This window comes from Schistocerca nitens, chromosome 7 (genome assembly GCF_023898315.1).
Source record: "Schistocerca nitens isolate TAMUIC-IGC-003100 chromosome 7, iqSchNite1.1, whole genome shotgun sequence".
Lineage (NCBI taxonomy): Eukaryota > Metazoa > Arthropoda > Insecta > Orthoptera > Acrididae > Schistocerca > Schistocerca nitens.
Genome location: NC_064620.1, coordinates 346,988,289 through 347,011,984, shown reverse-complemented (window position 1 = coordinate 347,011,984; position 23,696 = coordinate 346,988,289). Strand labels below are relative to the sequence as shown.

At 39.8% G+C, this 23,696-nt stretch overlaps 1 protein-coding gene across 1 annotated transcript in view; it reads right to left on the bottom strand.

The window, feature by feature from the left end:
* Nucleotides 1–347: 347 nt before the first annotated feature.
* LOC126194884 (protein Spindly-like) overlaps nucleotides 348–23,696 on the bottom strand; it is a 153,884-nt gene continuing 130,535 nt past the window's right edge. Inside the window, exon 11 of the mRNA XM_049933233.1 lies at nucleotides 348–740. Coding sequence (XP_049789190.1) covers nucleotides 574–740 — 167 coding nt within the window. The 3' untranslated portion in view covers nucleotides 348–573. The remainder of the gene's footprint in view (nucleotides 741–23,696) is intronic.

Here is a 23,696-nt window from a genome sequence, read left to right as displayed (position 1 = left end):
TCTTATTTATTTAGTTGTCTATCACAGTGGAATTCAAAATACACTTAAGGGTGCAGTATTGCCTGCATAGAGGTACCGAACTTACTTAACCATACTTTCAATATGAGAGAAGGAAAGTTGCTACTTGCCATATAGCGGAGATGCAACTGTCCTTCTCTCCTATTGTTACATGCCATCCTGGATTTTCCGTTGTTTGATTAACCATACTTTTGTGAGATATGAACATTCGTGTAGAATTCAAATCATAGAGCATTCCGTCAGAGGAAATAGTACTGACTGCTATAAAACACATAAGAACCAGGTATTGCAAGAATACAAAAAAAGATTGTAATGAGCATTTATTACAAGGCATAAAGTTCTCACAGAAAACATATGACATTTCCCTCATATTCATACAATATCACAGAATAATCTACATACATAAATTTTAGTAAAAAGTTATGTACAGGTTTTGCTCTTCATCAAAATAAACATTATGTAAAAAACATTGACACACTACTATAAAATCTCAAAAGCATATACAACTGACACACACACACACACACACACACACACACACACACACTTACATTTTTAACTACAAGTCAAGCGACCTCTTTTATCCGCTTCTTTCTTGGTGACAAGTTTTCTTGTAGAACAATCTACTTCTTCTGCAGCAAACTTGCTCTTCCTTATGTTCTGTACTTCTTTAAGAGGACATCTTTCAACAACTAGTTGCAGCACATTCTCTTTATGGTTATCTGTAAAATTGCAAGCATGACAATCTCAAAAATTCATCCGTGACTAATTTACATATTTTCTATAATAATTTATTTTCAATATGGCTGCCTTTTCCGAAGGAAAACTACAAATTAAGTAATTAATTAATAAAAATTTAATACCTTTCACAACCATGTAATGCAACTCTCACGAAATCAATGACAAAGGCCTGTTACAACCAATGAGGAACAATGTCTTCATAAGAGTTTATTGCATAATATCAAGGTTTGATGAATCTACCTGCAGTGGTGGTGGTGGTGGTGGTGGTTTCCCTCCATTACCAAACTGACTATTGCTTGATGCCTCATGTGTCCTGTCAAGCAATCCCTTCTTTTAGTTAACTTGTTCCCAATTAGATTTAGTATCTCCTTATCTGTTATTCAATCTAGCCCTCTAACCTTTAGCATTCTTTTGTAGCCACACATTTCAAGTGCTTCTATTCTCATCTTGTCAGAGCTGCTAATTGTCCATGATTCAATTCCACAGAAGGCTACACTCCGAATAAATACCTTGAGAAAACACTCCCAAACACTTTACATTATATCACATGTTAAATTCCTCTTTTTCAGAAAACTTTTCTTCTTACTGCCGGCCTGTATTTTATATTCTTTCTACTTAAGTCATCATCAGTTATTTTTCTGCCCAAATAGCAAAATCCATCCACATCTGTATGATGGATCTATAAAAACTCTTGTTTAAGTCCATTGCTCTATCTAACACAATTACAATGTGATCGATAAACCTCAAAGCTTTTATTTCTTCTCCCTGAACTTTAATTCTCTTTACAAATTTCTCCTGTTTCCTTTACTGCTTGCTCAATGTACAGACTGAATAACTTCAGGGATAGGCTACAACCCCATATCACTCTCTTCTCAACTATTATTCCCATTTTGCATCCTTCAACTCTTATAACCACTGTCAGGTTTCTGTACAATCTATAAATAACCTTTAGCTTCCTGTATTTATCCTTGTTACCTTCAAAATTTTATCATCTCAGATGTAAGGTCAGTACTCTCTCGCCTTCCTACATTTATCTGGAACCCAAACTTACCTTCTCCAAGAGCGACTTCTACCAATTTTTCTCTTCTTCTGTAAATAATTTATGTCAATATTTTCCAGATATTATTCATTAAACTGATGGTACAGAAGTATGCCCAACTGCAGCATCTGCCTTCTTTGGGGTTGGTATTGCTACTACACACTTCAAGAAGTTATTTTGCTTGTCACATGTGTCTTCCACCCCAGGAGGAATAAGTTTTATTATAGTTGATTCTCCCAATGATTTAAATAGTTATGAAGGAATGTTGTCAAATTCTTCTCGCAGTATCACTTCTCGCAGTATCACGTCTCCCATCTCACCTCAACTTACTTCCTCTTCTCTTTCTGTAATATTGTCTTCACGTTTGTTTCCCCTATACAGACCCTCCATATATTTGTTCCACATTTCCTTTCACTTCTTTGCTTACAAGGGAACCTCCCCATCGCACCCCCCTCAGATTTAGTTACAAGTTGACACAGTGGATAGACCTTGAAAAACTGAACACAGATCAATCGAGAAAACAGGAAGAAGTTGTGTGGAACTATGAAAAAAAAAGCAAAATATACAAACTGAGTAGTCCATGCGCAAGATAGGCAACATCAAGGATAGTGAGAGCTCAGGAGCCCTGTGGTCCCGTGGTTAGCGTGAGCAGCTGCGGAACGAGAGGTCCTTGATTCTGCCAGCACGGTAGCTCAGCGTGTTCGGTCAGAAGGTTTAGCTACCCTCTGTAATAAAAAACTGAGTGAACGGATCAACGAACAACCTGAACGAGTGTCATCCGACACCCCCGACAGGGGGGGAGGGGGGGGGGGGGGAGAGGAGGGGAAAAAAAGATTCAAGTCTTCCCTCTAGTGAAAAGTTTAATTTTTTATTTTCGGACAATTATTATCTGGCCGGCCGGCCGTGAAATACTTTGTAAAAAGATTCTACGATTTTCAGAAGCTGCGCAGGTAGACAGAGCAGTTTGTTTACGTGATTGTGTGTCAATTATCAAAGTTCAGGCACTCACACATAATCAACTTCACTCTCCAAAATTCCAGGACATGTTCAGATTTGCTTGGACATATGCAGGATTTGACGGTCTATACACGGAAAAATTTGAAAGCGTTAAAAACATATGTTTTGACAGAGCACAGGGAAACTGTTGCATTCATTTGTTGCAGTTTATGTGACAACTTCTTATGTTTTCATCACTTCTTTCTGAATGATTTTCACATCCACATGAAAACCTAAATCGGGCAAGGTAGAAGAATCTTTTTACCCATTTGCAAAGTGTACAAGTAAGGTGGGTCGACAACATATTCCTGTCGTGTGACGCACATGCCGTCACCAGTGTCGTATAGAATATATCAGACGTGTTTTCCTGTGGAGGAATCGGTTAACCTATGACCTTGCGATCAAATGTTTTCAGTTCCCATTGGAGAGGAACGTCCTTTCGTCTACTGATCGCACGGTTTTGCGGTGAGGTCGCAAAACACAGACACTAAACTTATTACAGTGAACAGAGACATCAATGAACGAACGGACAGATCATAACTTTGCGAAAATAAAGAAAGTAAACTTTTCACTCGAGGGAAGACTTCAACCAAGGACCTCTCGTTCCGCAGCTGCTCACGCTAACCACGGGACCACGGCGCTCCTGAGCTCACACTATCCTTGATGTTGCCTATCCTGCACATGGACTACTGAGTTTGTATATTTTGCTTATGTTTTTCATAGTTCCATGCAACTTCTTCCTGTTTTCTCGATTGATCTGTGTTCAGTTTTTCAAGGCCTATCCACTGTGTCAAGTTATAACTAAATCTGAGGGGGGTGCGATGGGGAGGTTCTCTTGTTAGTACTGGCTTCGCATTTGAGTCTTTATATCCATACAACTGCTTCTTTGTTCTCCAATGGACTCTTTAATTTCCCTATAGGTAGCACCTGTTATTCTCCTAGTCACATATGTTTCTGCAGCTCTGCATTTGTCCTTTAACCATTCATGTTTTTCTTGTCTTCCTGAATTTCCTGTCAATCTCATTTTTTATACATCTATATCCCTTTTTGATTGCTTCATTTGCTGCAGTTATCAGAAGATAGAACATGTAAGGTAAAGCAATAGGATATGGGAGTTAGGCAGCGGACTGTGCAAACTTAAAAAGAGTCATGAGAAATATATGCTGCAGTTGAAATATGGTCTCTTATTTTGGTATCAAAACACTGAAGTTAAAGATACAACAGCATAAGTAAATTCAAGGAACTGTCACATGTCCTACTTTGGTGTCATCAATATTTAAACTGAAATTTATACATTATGATTAGTCACTTCATGATGTTTCCATGAAAGAAAAAATAAGTTTTTGCATGTTTGAGGAACTGTGAGCCTTAACACACCAACAGTTGTAATTTGTACTCCATTAATGGGTCAGTCACTAAATTATTTAAAACCAAAGAGTGTATTTTTTTTTTTTTTATTCAGGGAATCTATGCTGTTGAAGAGTACATGAAAAATGCAGAATTCTCTTAAATAACTAGGTGATAAAATATAACAACAAATGAAAAAGTCAGCAAAACACTCTTCTCACTTCTTGCACATAGTCAGTACATACAGACTACTCATGAATCTATCTACAAACATATAGTGTGGAAGCCTATTTACCCCAATATGAGCTATGAGCCAACATGCAAATTAATATAAAGCGTTTGCAAAATGGAAGTTCTTATCTGTAAATATTCCACAGCCAATGGTTCTACCCAGAAACTTAATACACACCGAGTTCAGTAGCACCAAAACAGGATAATTAATATTCATTTTAACAGCTGCCACAACTTACACATTAAATGTTCTCTAACTGAGTGGACGTGTTCTGACAGATATTCTCAGTACGTAAACCAACAATCTTGTAACTGCTTTTACACCCACAATTACCATATTGAACACATAAGCAAACAAATATCTTTGCTATATATACCCCACTATACCCTACCACTATACCCTACTATAAAACAAAAGACTACTGCCTTGTCAAGTTTCATCCTGGTCAAAAATCTACAAATATCAAGATTATAATTTCCTCAAGCACTCCTCCTCACTATCCACCTGGTCTTAACTTACATTACTTCTTGAATTTGTTTCCTTTCTAAGCCTACCTCAATTTCCTTTCCAAAGTACATTCTTAAAGTTGCTAATATGACACAATTGGCATAATGTAACAGAATAGATGTCAAACAAAACTACTTATTGGTCAGAAAGTACATCTTAAGAGGACAAAACAAGCGATGTTTAATTCTATAGTAATTTTCTGCTGTCTTACACATTGACATACCTTGTTCCTGGCTTTGAACATGATTCACAATGTTGGAATCTGACAGCTATAATCCGATTAAAATTACTTGAGAGTTCAACTTAACGCATTTGAACTGGTTTCCTCCAATCAGAGCTCTCAATGCCATGCCCAAATTCTTCACAGTTGGCAAACTCTCAGTTCACTTTCAGTTCCTTGTCCGGATTTTTTCTTGATGTGTTTGGATCCTGAATCACAAGTCTGACACTCCTACTTTGTATTTCATCACACTGCACAAGATAGGATTCAACATCCCATATGCCCTAAGGAGCCAAAACATGGCCACCAACCTACTATCAATATAAAGCCATCCAGGCAATAGCAGCATCAATGGGCCAAGGAATGACTGCTTGTCAGACACAGACAGGGTGTAAGTAGTGTCAGTGAGCATGGCGTCCATGTGTAGAATGGGAAAGGCACACAATCAGTCAGTGAGCATGGCGTCCATGTGTAGAATGGGAAAGGCACACAATCAATCTGAATGACTTCAACACATGGTGAAACCAAGGTGAAACCATGTCCCGATGTTGTGGGATTGGGTGGCCAACCCTAATGACAGATGTCGGACGTCATAGGCTGGGAAAAGTGATAAAACAGGACAGTCAGCAAACTGTGTCAGAACAAACATCAGACTTTAATGCTGGACAAGGTAGAGGTGTGTATGAATACACAGTGCACTAAACACTCCCAATGATGGACTGATGACCCATGCATGTGCCAATGTTAACACCACGACATTCGGAAGCTATGACTGATATGGATGTGTCACCATCGGCACTGATGTTGGTGCAGTGGCAGAGCATTGCATGGATTGATGAATCCTGATACCTCTGTCATCATGCCGAAGGGAGGACACGAATCCGTCATCAGCTTCTCGATACCTGTATTGCAGACCACAATCAAGCTGGTGGCAGCTCCATTATGCTCTGGGAAACATTCACATGGGCATCCATGGGTCCAGTGGAGCTTGTGCAAGTGTGTTCCAATTGATGTGCTGGCCCCCCAAGTCGCCAGATCTGAACATGATCAAACACATCTGGGATATGATTAAACATGGCATCAGAGATCATTGCCCCCATTTCCAAAATTTACGGAAATTGGGCAACCTGTGTGTGCAAATGTAGTGCCAACCCCCTCCAGCAACCTACCAAGGCCTCATTGCTGCCATTCCATGATGTGTCGCCACATTTGTGACAATAGACAGTTGAAGGTGGTATGGAGATATTTATGAAATTAATGATTGCTAGAAGGTTAAGGCAATTTTTTTTTACTTTCCATGCCCAACTGCTGAGGTACTTCAAAATGTTGAACATACTTTGATTCATCGTACTTCCATATATTATGGGAGACAATCTCACATCAGAAGTTTTCTGACAACTATTAGTGGATTTTAATATGCTCACTGCAATGATGGTAGAACTTTGGAACTCTTGAGTACTTCCTTCTGTAGATATCATGTGACTTTTTAATGCTACCCCGATAGCACTCCATAGTCTCTATCCCTCAGTATATGAGATCTCCCTGGTCTTTGTTTAGCTGTGGTTGTCGCTTCACATTTTCACTTCACCATCACATCATCATCAGTTGACCTGAACAGCTTCAGAAGAGTCTAAATGTCTCTGATAAACTTTCTACTCGGGTGACACCCAATGACTAGTCCACATTTGAAGTCACTGAGCTCTCCTGATTGACACATTCTGCTATAGCTGCTTCTCTACAAACAATACAATACTCCCTGGCTCCTTTTACAAGCACATCTGCCTCTCACGACATCCAGTGGTAAATTCCGCAATACGTAGGTATGTCTGGTTACTTTTGATCAGATAGTTTACATACACATCCTAATTTCTCTTCTCCTGTATCTTTACTTCTCACTCTGTCCTTATCTCTAGAATGAAGCTGGCACAGTACTTACCAATGTACCACCTCTGACCTCTCTCCAATGCTTCCCCCTTCATCTTTGTCTACCTTCATCATAATTACTGGTGGGTCTCTCGTCCTAGTGTCACAATGACTTGACTTTCCCTTTTAACCTTCTGCAGCATGTCCCTATCTCCTCTGCCACACAAGAACTATTAGCTCCAAAAGCTAAGTAGTGTGTATTGGCAGTACTAGTACTACCTAGTTCATCTCCTGCAGTTAAGTACTAGCAAGCAATACTACCTCTCAATTTCTCAGAGTGTAACATTCATGTCAAATGGGAGTACTGTACATACTTCTAAGCAACCAAAAGACACAAATTTAACAAGCATTTAGCATACCCTTTAACCATAATGATGTTGTTGTTGTTGTCTTCAGTCCCGAGACTGGTTTGATGCAGCTCTCCATGCTACTCTATCCTGTGCAAGCTTCTTCATCTCCCAGTACCTACGGCAACCTACATCCTTCTGAATCTGCTTAGTGTATTCATCTCTTGGTCTCCCTCTACGATTTTTACCCTCCACGCTGCCCTCCAATACTAAATTTGTGATCCCTTGATGCCTCAAAACATGTCCTACCAACCGATCCCTTCTTCTAGTCAAGTTGTGCCACAAACTTCTCTTCTCCCCAATCCTATTCAATACCTCCTCATTAGTTACGTGATCTACCCACCTTATCTTCAGCATTCTTCTGTAGCACCACATTTCGAAAGCTTCTATTCTCTTCTTGTCCAAACTGGTTATCGTCCATGTTTCACTTCCATACATGGCTACACTCCACACAAATACTTTCAGAAACGACTTCCTGACACTTAAATCTATACTCGATGTTAACAAATTTCTCTTCTTCAGAAACGCTTTCCTTGCCATTGCCAGTCTACATTTTATATCCTCTCTACTTCGACCATCATCAGTTATTTTGCTCCCCAAATAGCAAAACTCCTTTACTACTTTAAGTGTCTCATTTCCTAATCTAATCCCCTCAGCATCACCCGATTTAATTTGACTACATTCCATTATCCTCGTTTTGCTTTTGTTGATGTTCATCTTATATCCTCCTTTCAAGACACTGTCCATTCCGTTCAACTGCTCTTCCAAGTCCTTTGCTGTCTCTGACAGAATTACAATGTCATCGGCGAACCTCAAAGTTTTTACTTCTTCTCCATGAATTTTAATACCTACTCCGAATTTTTCTTTTGTTTCCTTTACTGCTTGCTCAATATACAGATTGAATAGCATCGGGGAGAGGCTACAACCCTGTCTCACTCCTTTCCCAACCACTGCTTCCCTTTCATGCCCCTCGACTCTTGTAACTGCCATCTGGTTTCTGTACAAATTGTAAATAGCCTTTCGCTCCCTGTATTTTACCCCTGCCACCTTCAGAATTTGAAAGAGAGTATTCCAGTTAACGTTGTCAAAAGCTTTCTCTAAGTCTACAAATGCTAGAAATTCTACGGAATCCAAACTGATCTTCCCCGAGGTTGGCTTCTACCAGTTTTTCCATTCGTCTGTAAAGAATTCGCGTTAGTATTTTGCAGCTGTGACTTATTAAACTGATAGTTCGGTAATTTTCACATCTGTCAACACCTACTTTCTTTGGGATTGGAATTATTATATTCTTCTTGAAGTCTGTGGGTATTTCGCCTGTCTCATACATCTTGCTCACCAGATGGTAGAGTTTTGTCATGACTGGCTCTCCCAAGGCCATCAGTAGTTCTAATGGAATGTTGTCTACTCCCGGGGCCTTGTTTCGACTCAGGTCTTTCAGTGCTCTGTCAAACTCTTCACGCAGTATCTTATCTCCCATTTCATCTTCATCTACAACCTCTTCCATTTCCATAATATTGTCCTCAAGTACATCGCCCTTGTATAAACCCTCTATATACTCCTTCCACCTTTCTGCCTTCCCTTCTTTGCTTAGAACTGGGTTTCCATCTGAGCTCTTGATATTCATACAAGTGGTTCTCTTATCTCCAAAGGTCTCTTTAATTTTCCTGTAGGCAGTATCTATCTTACCCCTAGTGAGACAAGCCTCTACATCCTTACATTTTTCCTCTAGCCATCCCTGCTTAGCCATTTTGCACTTCCTGTCGATCTCATTTTTGAGATGTTTGTATTCCTTTTTGCCTGTTTCATTTACTGCATTTTTATATTTTCTCCTTTCATCAATTAAATTCAATATTTATTCTGTTACCCAAGTAGTTCTACTAGCCCTCGTCTTTTTACCTACTTGATCCTCTGCTGCCTTCACTACTTCATCCCTCACAGCTACCCATTCTTCTTCTACTGCATTTCTTTCCCCCATTCCTGTCAATTCTTCTCTTATGCTCTCCCTGAAACTCTGTACAACCTCTGGTTCTTTCAGTTTATCCAGGTCCCATCTCCTTAAATTCCCACCTTTTTGCAGTTTCTTCAGTTTCAATCTGCAATAGATTGTGGTCAGAATCCACATCTGCCCCTGCAAATGTCTTACAATTCAAAACTTGCTTCCTAAATCTCTGTCTTACCATTATATAATCTATCTGATACCTTTTGGTATCTCCAGGATTCTTCCAGGTATACAACCTTCTTTTATGATTCTTGAACCAAGTGTTAGCTATGATTAAGTTATGCTCTGTGCAAAATTCTACAAGGCGGCTTCCTCTTTCATTTCTTCCCCCCAATCCATATTCACCTACTATGTTTCCTTCTCTCCCTTTTCCTACTGACGAATTCCAGTCACCCATGACTATTAAATTTTCGTCTCCCTTCACTACCTGAATAATTTCTGTTATCTCGTCATACATTTCATCAATTTCTTCATCATCTGCAGAGCTAGTTGGCATATAAACTTGTACTACTGTAGTAGGCATGGGCTTTGTGTCTATCTTGGCCACAATAATGCGTTCACTATGCTGCTTGTAGTAGCTAACCCGCACTCCTATTTTTTTATTCATTATTAAACCTACTCCTGCATTACCCCTATTTGATTTTGTATTTATAGCCCTGTATTCACCTGACCATAATGATGGGGGCAATTTATTGTGGCATATACCCTACATACAGGACACTAACATCAAGGAGCCATCCAGGTCCACGACCACTCAATTATCACCCATAACTTATAAACATTTGTCAGTACTGGATCCATGGTGTACATGTATCACTCAATGGTGCCCCAGATGTGCCAAATGGAATGCAAATTTGGTGAACTGGGATGCCACACAAGCATTCTAACGTCCATAACATTTTGCGGATGATGAATTTGTGGTGGCCTGCCTGCTACAGCAGCAAGTTTTTCTTCGAACTCAGACTTCCGCCACAGACTGCTGCATGATCGGTTACCTGCACACTATGGTCACTGGCTACAAGTGCAAAGAGTGTTGCTCAGGGTGTGACAAGGCTGCCAGCCTAGTTTTGCTCAGACTGACTCTTTTCCTCATTGTGTTAGAATCGTTCCAGTCCCACAACTGTGTTTCGGTGGACACACCATGTAGCAACACATTTGTAGTTGACAAACGTGCTGTCAAGTTTGAAGGTGAAGGTTCACCCACACTGTGAGTGAAAAATAATGTGCAACAAACATTCCGACTGGTGTGCATTTTGTGGCTATGTGGGTATCGCCGTGCAAAACTTGATTCTCCATTCGTCATCTTGCCACCGATACTTCTCGCGAGAGATGATTGCAATGTGCGCCTTTACTTAGCACCGCAGAGCTTACCACGTGATCTCCTGCAAGGAAATTAATCTGTGAGGCAAATTCATATCCCTTTGGTGTAGCAATTTGGCTTTTATTAAAAGTGTCATTTTCTAGCCACATGTAGAACCTAGCACTCCACACTCCACTACACTGTATTTAGTTTTGGAAAATTAGTTAGGGAAACAATCCCCACAAATTGTCCTTCTGAAGGTACATGACACAAGCAGGGTGCTGTAGTTGAAGAAACAGATCCACATGGTCAAATAGAAAGTGTCTTTATTGTCTGACAGTAAGGTAATGCCAAGTGTGTGTTCCTTTCTTTGTAAACATCCACTATACAAAAATACTCCATTACCTGCCTGAATGGTGTCCTTGTTGGCAAGAGAAATGTGAGGCCTCACGTGGTTTTCAATGCATTCATACCACACCACCAGCTTATAGTAACATATAGACTGACTCTCCACTTCGGGTGACAAAACTTAATGCTTTTAGTGTCGATTTATTGTGTTTTTGTGCCTGTGTTAATTAGTATGCCTTGGGTGGTTTTGCAAGCAGCGATGCAAGTATAGGGTAGTGGTTTCTGTACCTAAAAGCAAGGATGTGATTCTGGGTAGTATATCTGCTCAACTGTCATTCAGCATCAAATTGCAGTGCAACCAGTAACCCACTGGCACAATCCCAGATAGTGAACATGGACTCTTGTCATCAGCACATTGTTGCTCATGTTCACTGTCTCTGAAACCAGATTTTCCACAATCTTAGCACTCTCAGCACACTCAATGTGGCATAACAAGAAATCTTAGTGCGTACATAACCTATGAGATGCAAAGGGCAAAGAGCATGAGCACCTATATTCTGCCTACAATCAAATATGCTGATGTTTTCCTTATCCAACTTTCACTCAATTGCCATGCCAAATGTAATGTCTGACATCCCAGTCATGGAACACACAAACTATTTAAATTCACTGAGAGAATGCTTTCTCCCAAACAGTGTATCTAGCTATAATAAAGTTGCCTGTGAGTGTGTTACCTGAACCACATGACAACAGCACTTCAGGAATCACATCTGGAAAACGAGAGAGCTAAACAATAACTGGTAAAAATCATCAGAAACAATTATTCCAGAAGCAGAATAGGATATGGAAGAAAAAGAGGGGGGTAAGGAAAGCTATTGTCAGTGCACTGACTAAGAAAATCTCATTACTTATCTGGATACAGCCACCCTAACTAACAAAGATGAGGATTAACATGATCAAAAAACCAAATCTTACACAAGCATGGTTTCTGAAAACTTCAGATGACTATTAGTTCCACATTTATGTTCATCATAATCAGCACGACAGTTACTGGACTACATGATTTTATTGTAAGTGGATATGTTTTCTCTGAAATTTTTTTAAGTGCAGATTAGCAAGTGAGATTTTCAGCATATTGTGATACGCTCTTGACCAATTTAAATTCTTACTAGGGAATATGGTGGAAGCTTTTACTGTTTTGACAAGGTAATGAGGCATCAGCAGGATGTGTGGGAGGAGCTGCTTCACGAAAGTCTTGACCGAAAATGATTAAGAGTCAGCTATAACAGGGTGTATATGTGGACAAGGGGGGAAAAAAATTCCCAGATTTTTCCTGGGTGTCCTGAGTGAAAATACACTTTTTCCCAGGTGAAAATATACTTTTTCCATGTTAAGTGCCAGAATACTTTCTCCCGAAACCATAAAACTTATCGCCCCTGTGAATGATTAAGGTTTTATACCCCGGCATAAAACTTCCCTGCACTTTAGAAAACAAACGCACCCCTCCCATGGGGGGGGGGGCATTTGGAAAGATCTTTTATGTGCAGCAGCATGTACACTGCATATTTTCATATTACAAAAGTATATGTTTGGATTCCACCAAACACAGCACATTAGTTTCCAAAGCATTGAAATCTAGATTGCGATGCCAATCATAGCCAGCCAATGACAGCAGATATTCGAGGCATAGGACACATGAGTCAGGCCATAGCAACCAACATCACTGTCCAGTAGCGCAAACAAATAAATAGGAAAAGTTATTTGTTTAAATTAATATACATAGTGTAGCTACACGAGAAACTAAGCTTTCACATATAATATTGGTCTCTTTCACACGTGTTAAACTTTAATATACATCACACAAATGTGCCAGTAAAATTTTAAACAATACATAAACGTTTGGCTCGAAATTCTTCTAAGTGGTTGGCCCTCAGCATATTAAGCTTTAAATGGGAATCAAAAGCTTTGTGATTTCAGAAATTCAAAGCACATTCGCACATGTAACATAATTCATCTTGCCTAAAATGAAATTTAGTTTGAAAGTAATGCTTTTCAACCACCATTCGCAATATTTTCCGCGACCTGTTACAGTTCGTTTCAGCAGTTGTCAGAGCGCGACAGAAAACGATGTTACAATGCATGCTCAGCTACGATGATGTAGGAATCCCACATGTTCATACCTATATAGCTTTACGAGATCTTACATTACATCGTAAATGAAAAAGAACATCAGAGGGTACTCTAAGAGAATCTGAATTTCGCAAACCAGACTAAAATGCATAATTCGGCTGAAAGTGTACATTCGTATGTCCAGAGTTACAAAGAAATAGGCCCCAACCTTATCTTAAGCTTTACAGTGTGGTTTTCGGGCTGCAAAGTTTCTTGGAGTACCAGTACTGTATTATCTCATGTTTGGTTCTTTATTATGGGATAACATCATATGTGCCAGGAGGTAAAAATGGGCACTTTTAATTCAGCAAACAGTTGACACTAGCCAACGCTGTAGAATGAAACACTCTCCTTCAAAGAATTTGACTGCCTCTGCAGAAAAGATTAATAAAAGCCAAATTTCTTTAGCAAATCGACAAAAATAATTTTAGTGTTGTGCAAGGCAGTAAACTAAAACTAATAACATATTTTTGCCTTCCATAAGTATGTAAATGTATTTTAATTCACTCGCTAGCTCTCACAGAAATCTGTTTTGTTTTCATTTGATACGAGAGTTGTAAACAAAGACAAAACAGTGAAATCACTAAACCTAAGCACGGGGCATGTGGAGACTATCACATGGAGACTACTACCCTCTCCACTGCAACTTAAGACTGCTCTGTGCATGCATGCATGTATCTGGCAGCTTGAGCTCACCAGAAGTAGTTTTCCAACTAGTGTCTGGCTGCTTATTGCTACTGCTGATACAGCTAACGGCCGTACTTCAAGTAGCAATAAGTGCGAGCAGGTACTGCTCATAAACGACTGAACTGAGCATACACACGAGCCCGCTGGCACCTGTTCAAACAAACCTAATGTAAACTGCCGTGACATCACAGTCATTGGAAGCAGTTTGTTGTTATGAAGTATTGCATAGTCTTCATCCTAAAGCCTTTGACATATTGTGGTGTTGGCAGACATTTGTGTGTGCACTGTGTTTTGTTGTTTGAAATGGCGCATTTCCTTTGCAATTTAAGTTTATTTTGGTCCCACTGCTGCAATATTATTCTGCAGTAGCGGGCTACAGTAAAATTCTCTGTTAGAATATCAGTTCTTACCAGTCAAAATTACAAAAATTTAACTGAAAACTAAAACAATGAAAAATTCCTGGGTTTTTCCCGATTTTCTCCCAGATGAAAAAATTCCCGGGTTTATCTTGGTTGTCCTGAGGCATATACGCCCTGCATAACTTCTTTGAGTTCAGAGTGTGCTCATCTTGAAACTGAAGGAAGATCATTAATCATGCCTGAAAAGCAGAAGTGGTATTCTTAGAGCTGGTACTTAGATATGTTGTCAGTAACAAGAATGTAACAGCTGATACACTACTACAGCAAATCAACAGAACACGCGTTGAAACCCACAGGTCTCCTAAGAGCACATGTGATAGCCCTTCTCCAGTCTTGTCAATACTTTATCTCAGGTAGCTATCAAATCATGTGGGCACATTATTTAAGAAACGTAAGATATCCATGCATCAAATGCCTATGTGAATTTTCTTATTCTTTGGTGCAGTCTGAATCTGACCTGTGTTCCCTATCAGTTTGTTATGTGCCACTATACAGCACGAGAAACTGATGTCAAAAGTGTCCATTTCAAGACTTTTAATCATTATTATTTTCATTCTCTTTGCATTATTACCTATTGTCTCATTTAAGTTTCCCACAATGGCTTTCTATACTGCACTTGAGAAATGGTCTAGCTTCAGCTGCCACAGACTGAGGTTATGTGTTTGCGAGTTGCTTTTGTGAGCACGTGTGCATGCGTGCGTGCGTGTGTGTGTGTGTGTGTGTGTGTGTGTGTGTGTGTGTGTGTGTTTTGACAAAGGCTTTGTTGGCTGAAATCTCACTTTCCGACAGTCTTTTCGTTGTGCCTATCTGCGACTGAGCATCTCTGCTGTATGGTGAGTAGCAACTATCCTTTTCATAATATTAACAATGGAAAATACAGGCTGGAATGTAATAACGTTATGTAAAGGATAGTTTCTGCTCACCATATAGCGGAGCTACTGAATCGCAGATTGGCACAACAAAAAGACTGTCACAAAATAAGCTTTCGGCCAACAAGGCCTTTGTCAAAAATAGACACACACACACGCACGCACGCGCGACTGCAGTCTTTGGCAGCTGAAGCCAGACTACGAGCAGCAGAGCATGATGCGACAGGCAACCAGGTGGGGTACCTAGGAAGTTGCGGTAGGGAGGGGGAGGGATGGCAGGGTAGTGGCAGGGAGGGTAAAATACTGCTAGTGGGAGTGTGCAGGGACGAGGTGGAGAGAGGATAAGGCATTAAGGTGCAGTTGATAGATTAGATGGATGAGAGGGAGGTAGCAGAGGAGAGAGGTGAAAAGACTTGGTGCATTGGTGAAATAGTGGGCTGTTTAGTGCTGGAATGGGAATAGGGAAGGGGCTAGATGGGTAAAGACACTGACACTCCTGCAGCCTCTTTTCCTAGCAGTAGTACACACGTTCACCACACATACAACCACACCTCTGTGGTCAGAAAGTGTGCATTTGTTTGTGTGAATGTGTGTACTGTTGCTAGAAAGAGGGAGTGCTCAAAAGTTAGTGTGAATGCTGTTTTCTGTTGTATGTTACTGTCCTCCATCCATCGATCTGCTGTAGGTGAGTGGTTGCCATTGCCTTTCCCTTATTTTACGTACTGCACCATCCAGGAATTTCCACTGCTTTTGATGCATTAAATATTTGACTTGAATTGTATAATTGAGAAAGTTATGTGTAAAGTTTGTTGCAAGTAACCAAGTGCTATCATTCTCAAACACCAGATGAATATAGTGTTGCACAATGTCAGTTGCATTGCCTCAAGGCGCACACAGTTTCTAATTGTAATACTTGACTTATTAGGTTATGGTTTCAACATAAAATTATCTTTCATAGCGTGAAGGTTATGACAGAAATTTAAATTTTTAAATTTGGTTGATAATTATGTGAGATATTGAAAATCAAATTTCTGTTGCCTCTGAAGGTCATTCAACAGGCAACTTGCAACTGGGACTGTGAACCACAAACCAGGATAGTGATTTTGTAACACAGATAGAAGTCGCTTGTGAGGGATGGTGTCAAAAGCCTTCAGGAAACCTGAAAATGTCATTTCCTGCATTCTTCACAAGTTCAGATGTTTGGTTTCAGAAAATCCATCATAAGCCATAAATTCATTATCTATAGGTGTGATACAACGAAAAGGACACAGTGATATGAGTAACACAAACTTTTGTCCGGCATTCAACCACAGTGTGAAAGTCTTAACACACATTGTATACATTGCCCGAGCGAATTTGTCCTAAGTTCCAGAAATACAAAAAACACCAGCCATAACTTGATGATAGGACATAAGCAATGAGACTATATTAGATCATGAAATTGAGAATTCATTTGCACAGTCAAAGACAGCTCCTGTTTCATGGCTGACAGCGGAGATAAAAGAAAAGGTAATTATTTATTACAGGGACCCAATTTCAAGGTCTTAATGATTGCCTGAAGGGCAGTCATTTAATTTGGTTGAGCAAGAGTAGCACTTGCTTTTATCTCTTTTCATCTTAAACTGTGAATCAATTATTACTGCTTTTAGGCAACTGTCACTGTTACCAGGCCCAGTAGTTCATATTTTGCCCCAGTGTGTAGTTGTCCACAAAAGGAAGAAATTTTAAACAGAAGAAAAATTCATGAACTGGAGACTTTTTAGGCATGAAAATAGAATATTATTCAACTCTTCTTAAAATATGTATTTAATTAAATGCATTCCAATACAAAAAATATGTTTGCATGATGCAAAAACTGTGCTACACTTCGTCAATCATGAAAGAAATGTATTTAACAAATAATCTAAATCTAGTTCATTACTGTCACAGACCACATGCAAAATAATTGTATGGTTCAGTCTACCTTGTAACATCTTTTATCTTAAACAAGTTTTTCATAAACTTACAAAAGCATTGTTTATTACAACAAATGACTAAGGAAGCTTAATAAGAATGCAAACAAAGCACGCAAGCTTTGGAATTAATTGTCTGGTCCGCTCATAACTTTTTAAAGCTCCACAGTTTTCTTAACTGCTCATTTTCTCTCTCTAAAAGTTGAAAAAACACATCTCTTACTTAATCTCTCCCCATCAGACCCACTTTTGTAAAATTTTACAATTCCGTCCAAGTCTGTATTATGTCCAAGGGTATATTTTTCCAATGATTAAAAAAATTTCAATGAACCAATGCTGAATCAACCCCAGAGTGATGCAATAAATTGATTTAAAACTTCAAAACACAATTTTCTGAAAAATTCTTGAGGCATTCTGAATTTGATACTTTCATCAAGATGTTTTGAGTTAGAACCAAGATCAGCAACTATCTGAGCACTTTTACACAAAAACTCTTCAAATTTAAAATCACAAGAACAACTTAAATTATCATTAGTAACTGGTATTTTTTCACATGATTACATTTCTGTAATTCTGTATTTAAAATTTTTAACCAATGAAAAACTTTAATAACCATTGTTAAATTGAAATAACACTTTCACATTTGCAAATAATCATAATCGTAGAAACCCATGCTTTGGCCAATACCTTCCTGCCAATTCCCTTGTCAATAGAAATGTCATACAGAAGCTACATCAGTTATTTATAATTTGCCATTACAACCTTCCTATACTCTATTTGTGCTACACGTCTGTTAAATAGGAATGTATACCAAAATGAGACATCAACCACAATTCCATAAAATGTTAAATCTTAATATATAAATTGTTGGACTGTAGGCTGATGGAGAAGGTAAACATTTTTCAATTTCTTTCTCACTTTCAAACTGCAACTCTTTGAACTGAGCACAGCGCTTCAGTGACTCCCGTATACAGTTTACTAAATATTTCATTATTCCAATAAATTTTCTGACTGGTAAAAATGTTTCAATTCCATATTGCATGATGAAATTAAGATTAGAATTACAATTCAAAAACAATGCTCAAGGCTCTTGCTTGTGTATCTGTGACTGCAGACTTAGCCAAAAACATTTGAGGCCTCATCCTAATACTGGCCACTTACTTTTGAGAGTGATAACTTGTGTAACATTAACATTTCGTATGTTTGTAAATGACTAATGCTCAAAGATACTTTTTCAGTTTGGGACACATCACAAGTTCCATGTTATAAAACTGAATCACAAACAGCAGTTTCTATCTCCTTCATAGGGTTTAAAAAGTCTGTAGTTGCCATTAGATCAAGAATTTAATTTTGATTATGGTTTTGTTTTAGGGCACAAAAACAACTAGGTCCATAAGCACCCACATCAGAACTGTAGAACACAAAGACAAAGAGAGGAGTTAAAAACAACTACACCTTAATACCAACTGACAGAAGAGAAGACAGCTAAAAACATAAATGTGGAGAAAAGACCACCATTTGTTTCAAATAAAATGACAATAACGACTGAACTTCATTATTAGTTTCAATGGGTATTTTATGCACTGATACAATTAACATGAAAAGATGGTTGATTTTGGGGGAGGGGACCAAATAGCGAGGTCGGGAACCATACAGCGAGGTCATTGTTCCCATCATCTGGATTGCAGAAATCGAGGGAGGAACAACACTCATCATAGTTCAGTCAAGTGGAAGGTATAACATGCAAAACGGAGAAAGGGATATCATGACAGCAGGAAGAGGAAATAACAGGAGTGCGGTGGGTGGAAATGGGGAAATCAGGGGTGCCCCACAAGCGTTATGCACAGTGGGGCATCAGAACAGCCACCGATTCGTCCTGACACCCACACCATGCTACTATCATGATACAACAGGACAACACCAGAGGAAGAAGACACTAGAAAAGGGGAACAAAAAAGCAGAACAGGTAAGACCAAATGTAAGGAAAAGGTAGGGAGAACCTGGCCAGTGTGGAGGCCAGATCAAGGTCTTCATAACCAATGCCTACATTAAGCTGAGGGACTCAAAATTCCAAAGGAAAATTCAAGGATTTATACCAAAGAGTACGAACCACTTTCACAAAGAAAACTGAGGACAGACAAACATGTGATGATCATCTGCTAACACCAGAAACCAGGAAGGCGGGAGGGCATATTTAGTACGAAGGGCCGCTGGGGGAGGTCCAACAAAATATAGATCACTGTGCGAGAAGCCCCACAACTACAAAGGAATCATTGCAGAATAAAAACCATGGGTCAACTTAGTATGGCCAATATTAAGATGGAAGAGGATGGTGAACTCCCACCAGGAGAGGCAGGGAGAAGAACATCACATGATGGGAGTCTCCTTGATGACACAGAATTCATTAGACAGGGGATAGCCTCCCAGGAGTAAGGCCACGACTGAATAAAAAGGGATTTGACGTCAAGCCAGGATACTTATGTGGCCAGGAACCGAAAGGAAATCAAACCAAACAAGCAGTCATGAAGGTGAGCAAGGAGGTCGTGAACAGCAGAGACCAAGGGGTGGTGGGAAACACATCGAGTGATAGCCTAAAGACCATGGCAGGAGACGGGCAGGAGGAGGGAGGGTGGGAGACAGGACTTGGGCAAGAAAGAGGTAGGAGGGGGAAGTATGCACCAGTAGAAATCATCAACACAGGATGAGTGAGCCACATTTTTACTATCCTCAGTGTAAAACAGATGATCAAGGAATCTCTTATATTCTTTTCTTTCTTGTAAATCAGGTGGTATGGTGAGCATGGAGTGTCAGTCATGACAAATTACACACATGGGTGGCAGAACGCATGTGCTCCCCTCATGGAGTGGGTACCCATAGTCACCACATGGAGGATCCACGATATATCAGGAAGATCTGTGCCTGACATGCAAACTCCAAGCATCTCACAGGCGGAGGGCCGTACGCTTCACCTCACACCGATAACACATAACCTTGACCTTCACTGGGAAGCTATCTCTCTCAAAAGCCAGAACACAGGCAGCAGTATCAGTGCAGTTGTCCCTACAACCTCCCTGCACATGTCAAACAAAATGAACGCCCCATCATTCCAGATTAGCCTGTAGTTCATCAGTCTAAAGGTTGAGGTCCCCGTGGAAAATGACTCCCTGGATCATTCTCACAGACTGGTGAGGTGTAATACACACCGGAATCTTTCCAAGATAATCATAAGCCTGAAGGGCGGCAGACTGGGCAGCAGAGGAAGCATTGATCAATAGCCAACCCCACAGTATCTTACTGAAAGAATCCACTTCATCAAACTTGTCTTTCATATTTTCTGCAAAAAAAAATTGCTTTTTGTCAGTGAATGTGTCCCATTCGTCCTAGTACAGACCAGGTAGTGGGGAAAGTTTTTTTACCCCAAACCTTCCAGGGTGCAGCCAGAAAAGGGAAGGTCGCAGGCTTATAGGAAGCAGCATTCAACAGTCTGTTACCACACGAAGAGATGGTCGTAGGAGAATGGACAGATTTTTGGAACTCAATATGGTTCATGCACAAAGCATTCTCCCTAATACCGCCCATTCGACCAGTGGCTCACCTCATGGACACCATCCAGCCACATCACGGGCCATATGGCGTAGTGGCCATTTCCAAGAGCTCCAATGCTCCAGAATGACAAGCAACCACTCCTAGGCATAAATGGGGATGCAACAGCTCAGGTATCAGAAGTGTTGTCAGGGGGCCAGCCAGTTGTTTACATAACAGCCCCACCACAGATTGGCTACACGTGTCGGGACCTAGCAAGGCAGAGGGGGGCTACAACAGAGAGGGAAGAGAGGGAGGGAGGGAGGGAGGGAGACACTTAGGAAGGAGCTCTTCCCCAAATAGCTCACTCTACGGACAGAGCATTTAGAAGTGAAGGCAAATCCCAAAAGGGGACCAAAAACACCAAAAAGGATGAATGAGAAAAGGCAAGGGGAATCAAAATTGCAAGGAATACAGGAATCCAGGGGATAGTCATGTTGACATGAGTAAGAATACCGCGAGAGGAGGAGGAGGAGGGGGCAGTGGGGAAGGAAGAATGGGCTGCAACAGCTCGGGACCCAATGGGTGCCATGCACAAACTCACGAAAGAACCATGAGCCCCCTGGGGGGAACATGAAAAGAACTTGATGTGTGAGCCCTTGTTTGCTCTGCTCCAGGTCTCCAGTTTGAAAATCAATCACCACCCAAAGCTTTTTACTTAATTTTCTGGTCTACATGTCAAAACTTTGAACTTTCACTCACTCACTTTAGTACTGATTTGACGAATTCCTTATATCTATCAAGTTGAAGCCAAAGATTATTATTCAGACAATTTTTAAAAACTGGAAAGACTGAAGATTTCTCTGCAGCTGACACTAAAATCAAAAATGTATTTTTATGTTGTACAAAGAAACATTTTAAAAAATCAGCATGAAAATAAAACAATACAAATGACGCTAATGTTCTGTGTTACTGCATATTTTTCATTTGTATTTCAGGTACGTAATATATTTAATATCATGTTCGTTAATTCATTGTCATAGTTGTCGAATGTAAGTTGTTTATTAAAGTCAAACTTTTTGTAAGCTGCAGAAGTTTTTATAATAGATGCTTTGAAAGGTAAAATTATAAAACTACACACTTGGTTCTCAGGGTACAGTGTAGTTCCTAACTTCATGTTAATAACAATATTTTACACGCATTTAAATGAATACCACACAGTGATTTTATTCCTTTAGTCTTCCTGTTGCAATGTGTATTTAGCTGATAAGAAGAAATGTGAACACAGTACTACTGATATTCAGATCTAGGTTTGACATGTTCGATATGCCTGCCATCATTGGAGGCGATGTGACAGACAAATAGCAAAATTCTGCATGACCCACTGAAGTGTAGGAACATCAATGCTGTCGATGACTTCCTGAATGTCTGTTTTCAGTTCAGCAATTGTTTTGGGGTTATTGCTGTACACTTTGTCTTTAATATAGCCCCTCAAAAAGGAGTCATATGTATTCAGATCCAGAGAATACGGCAGCCAATAGAGGTCTATGCCAGTTGTCTCTAGGTACCCCAGTGCCAGAATGCGGTCCCCAAAGTGCTCCTACAGGACATCAAACACTCTCCTGCTTCGACGGGGTCTAGCATCATCACGCATGAACCACATCTTGTTGAAGTCAGTGTCACTTTGGATAATGAGTATGAAATCATCTTTCAAAGCCTTCACGTACCTTTTAATAGTCACTGAGCCATCGAGGAATATCATTTCTATTATCCATGAATGGACATTGCATACCGTACAGTCACCCATTCAGGGTGAAGAGACTTCTCAATTGTGAAAAGCGGATTCTCAGTCCCTCAAATGTGCCAATTTTGCTTATAGACAAACCCATGCAAATGAAAATGGGCTTCATTGCTAAACCAAACCATGCATTCGCATACTAATTCCCATGATGCCCTACAGCCAACCACGCAGTTTGAACATCCTAATGCAAACCGCTCAGAAGTTATGACGACTTTGTCATATAGTTCAATAATGGTCATCCTGTATATTTTAATTTATTTTAAATATAAATGTAGTCTATGAACTACCTGGTTTTGATTCTAAACATTTCACGCACACAAAGCTAGGGACATTTCTTGTCCATTCTGATGCACAGTAAATACATTATTGGAATCGTAAATGCGTCTCAAGTGTAACATGAACATATATTCATGATTTATTTTCTACAATCACTATTACAGTGGAACTTCGATTTTACGTTTTTTGCAATTCTACACCATAAATTCGTAGCCCCTATGAAAAGCCCTGAAGATCAATGCTAAAAATTCTTCAATTTTATATTTCTTCCTAGTAAGGTTTACTTCGATTCTAAATACTTACATGGTGTCTCACTTGACTTCATCCCATTTTCTTCTTATTGACATCTGAAGTGACTGAACGAGTTATAAGTGGCACAAGAAGGAAGATGGCTCACACCATGGGTGGTGGCGGAGTTAAGAGAATATTTTTGGCCACTGCAGAGAGGGGTGCCAACACAACTTGCAACATTTAATTTCATCGCACAATTATGATAGAACTACTGCAAGGTTATAGGAGTAAAGGAAAAACAAGACAGTCAACATGAAATGTTCCAGACCAAGCCAATACATGACGAAGGGACCCAGGCACCACCTTTTCTTGAGCCAATTATAACTAAGTCTCAACTTTTAGCACATATTTCTGATGTATTGTATTCATCAACAATATCAATTGTCAGCCTTTTAAATTCAAACCAAGTCTCAAAGAATATGCTTGGTCACAATCGAGGAAACATCGCCTCTTTCTGGCTAGTGAATTCTTATTGATTAGTGACTTGTTACATCATCCAATAGCTGGCCCAGCCACCACACCACACCACACCAACACACACAAAATAAGCTCGCCTACTGAATGCGTGGAGAGGGGGTGTGGCCCTTCAGTGACAGGAGAGCATGTAACGGTGAAAGCATTTTGTGAAGTGCTAAAAATGCTGTGCTATGACAGAGCTGTCACTTGGGAATAGATCAAGGGTTTTGCAACAGC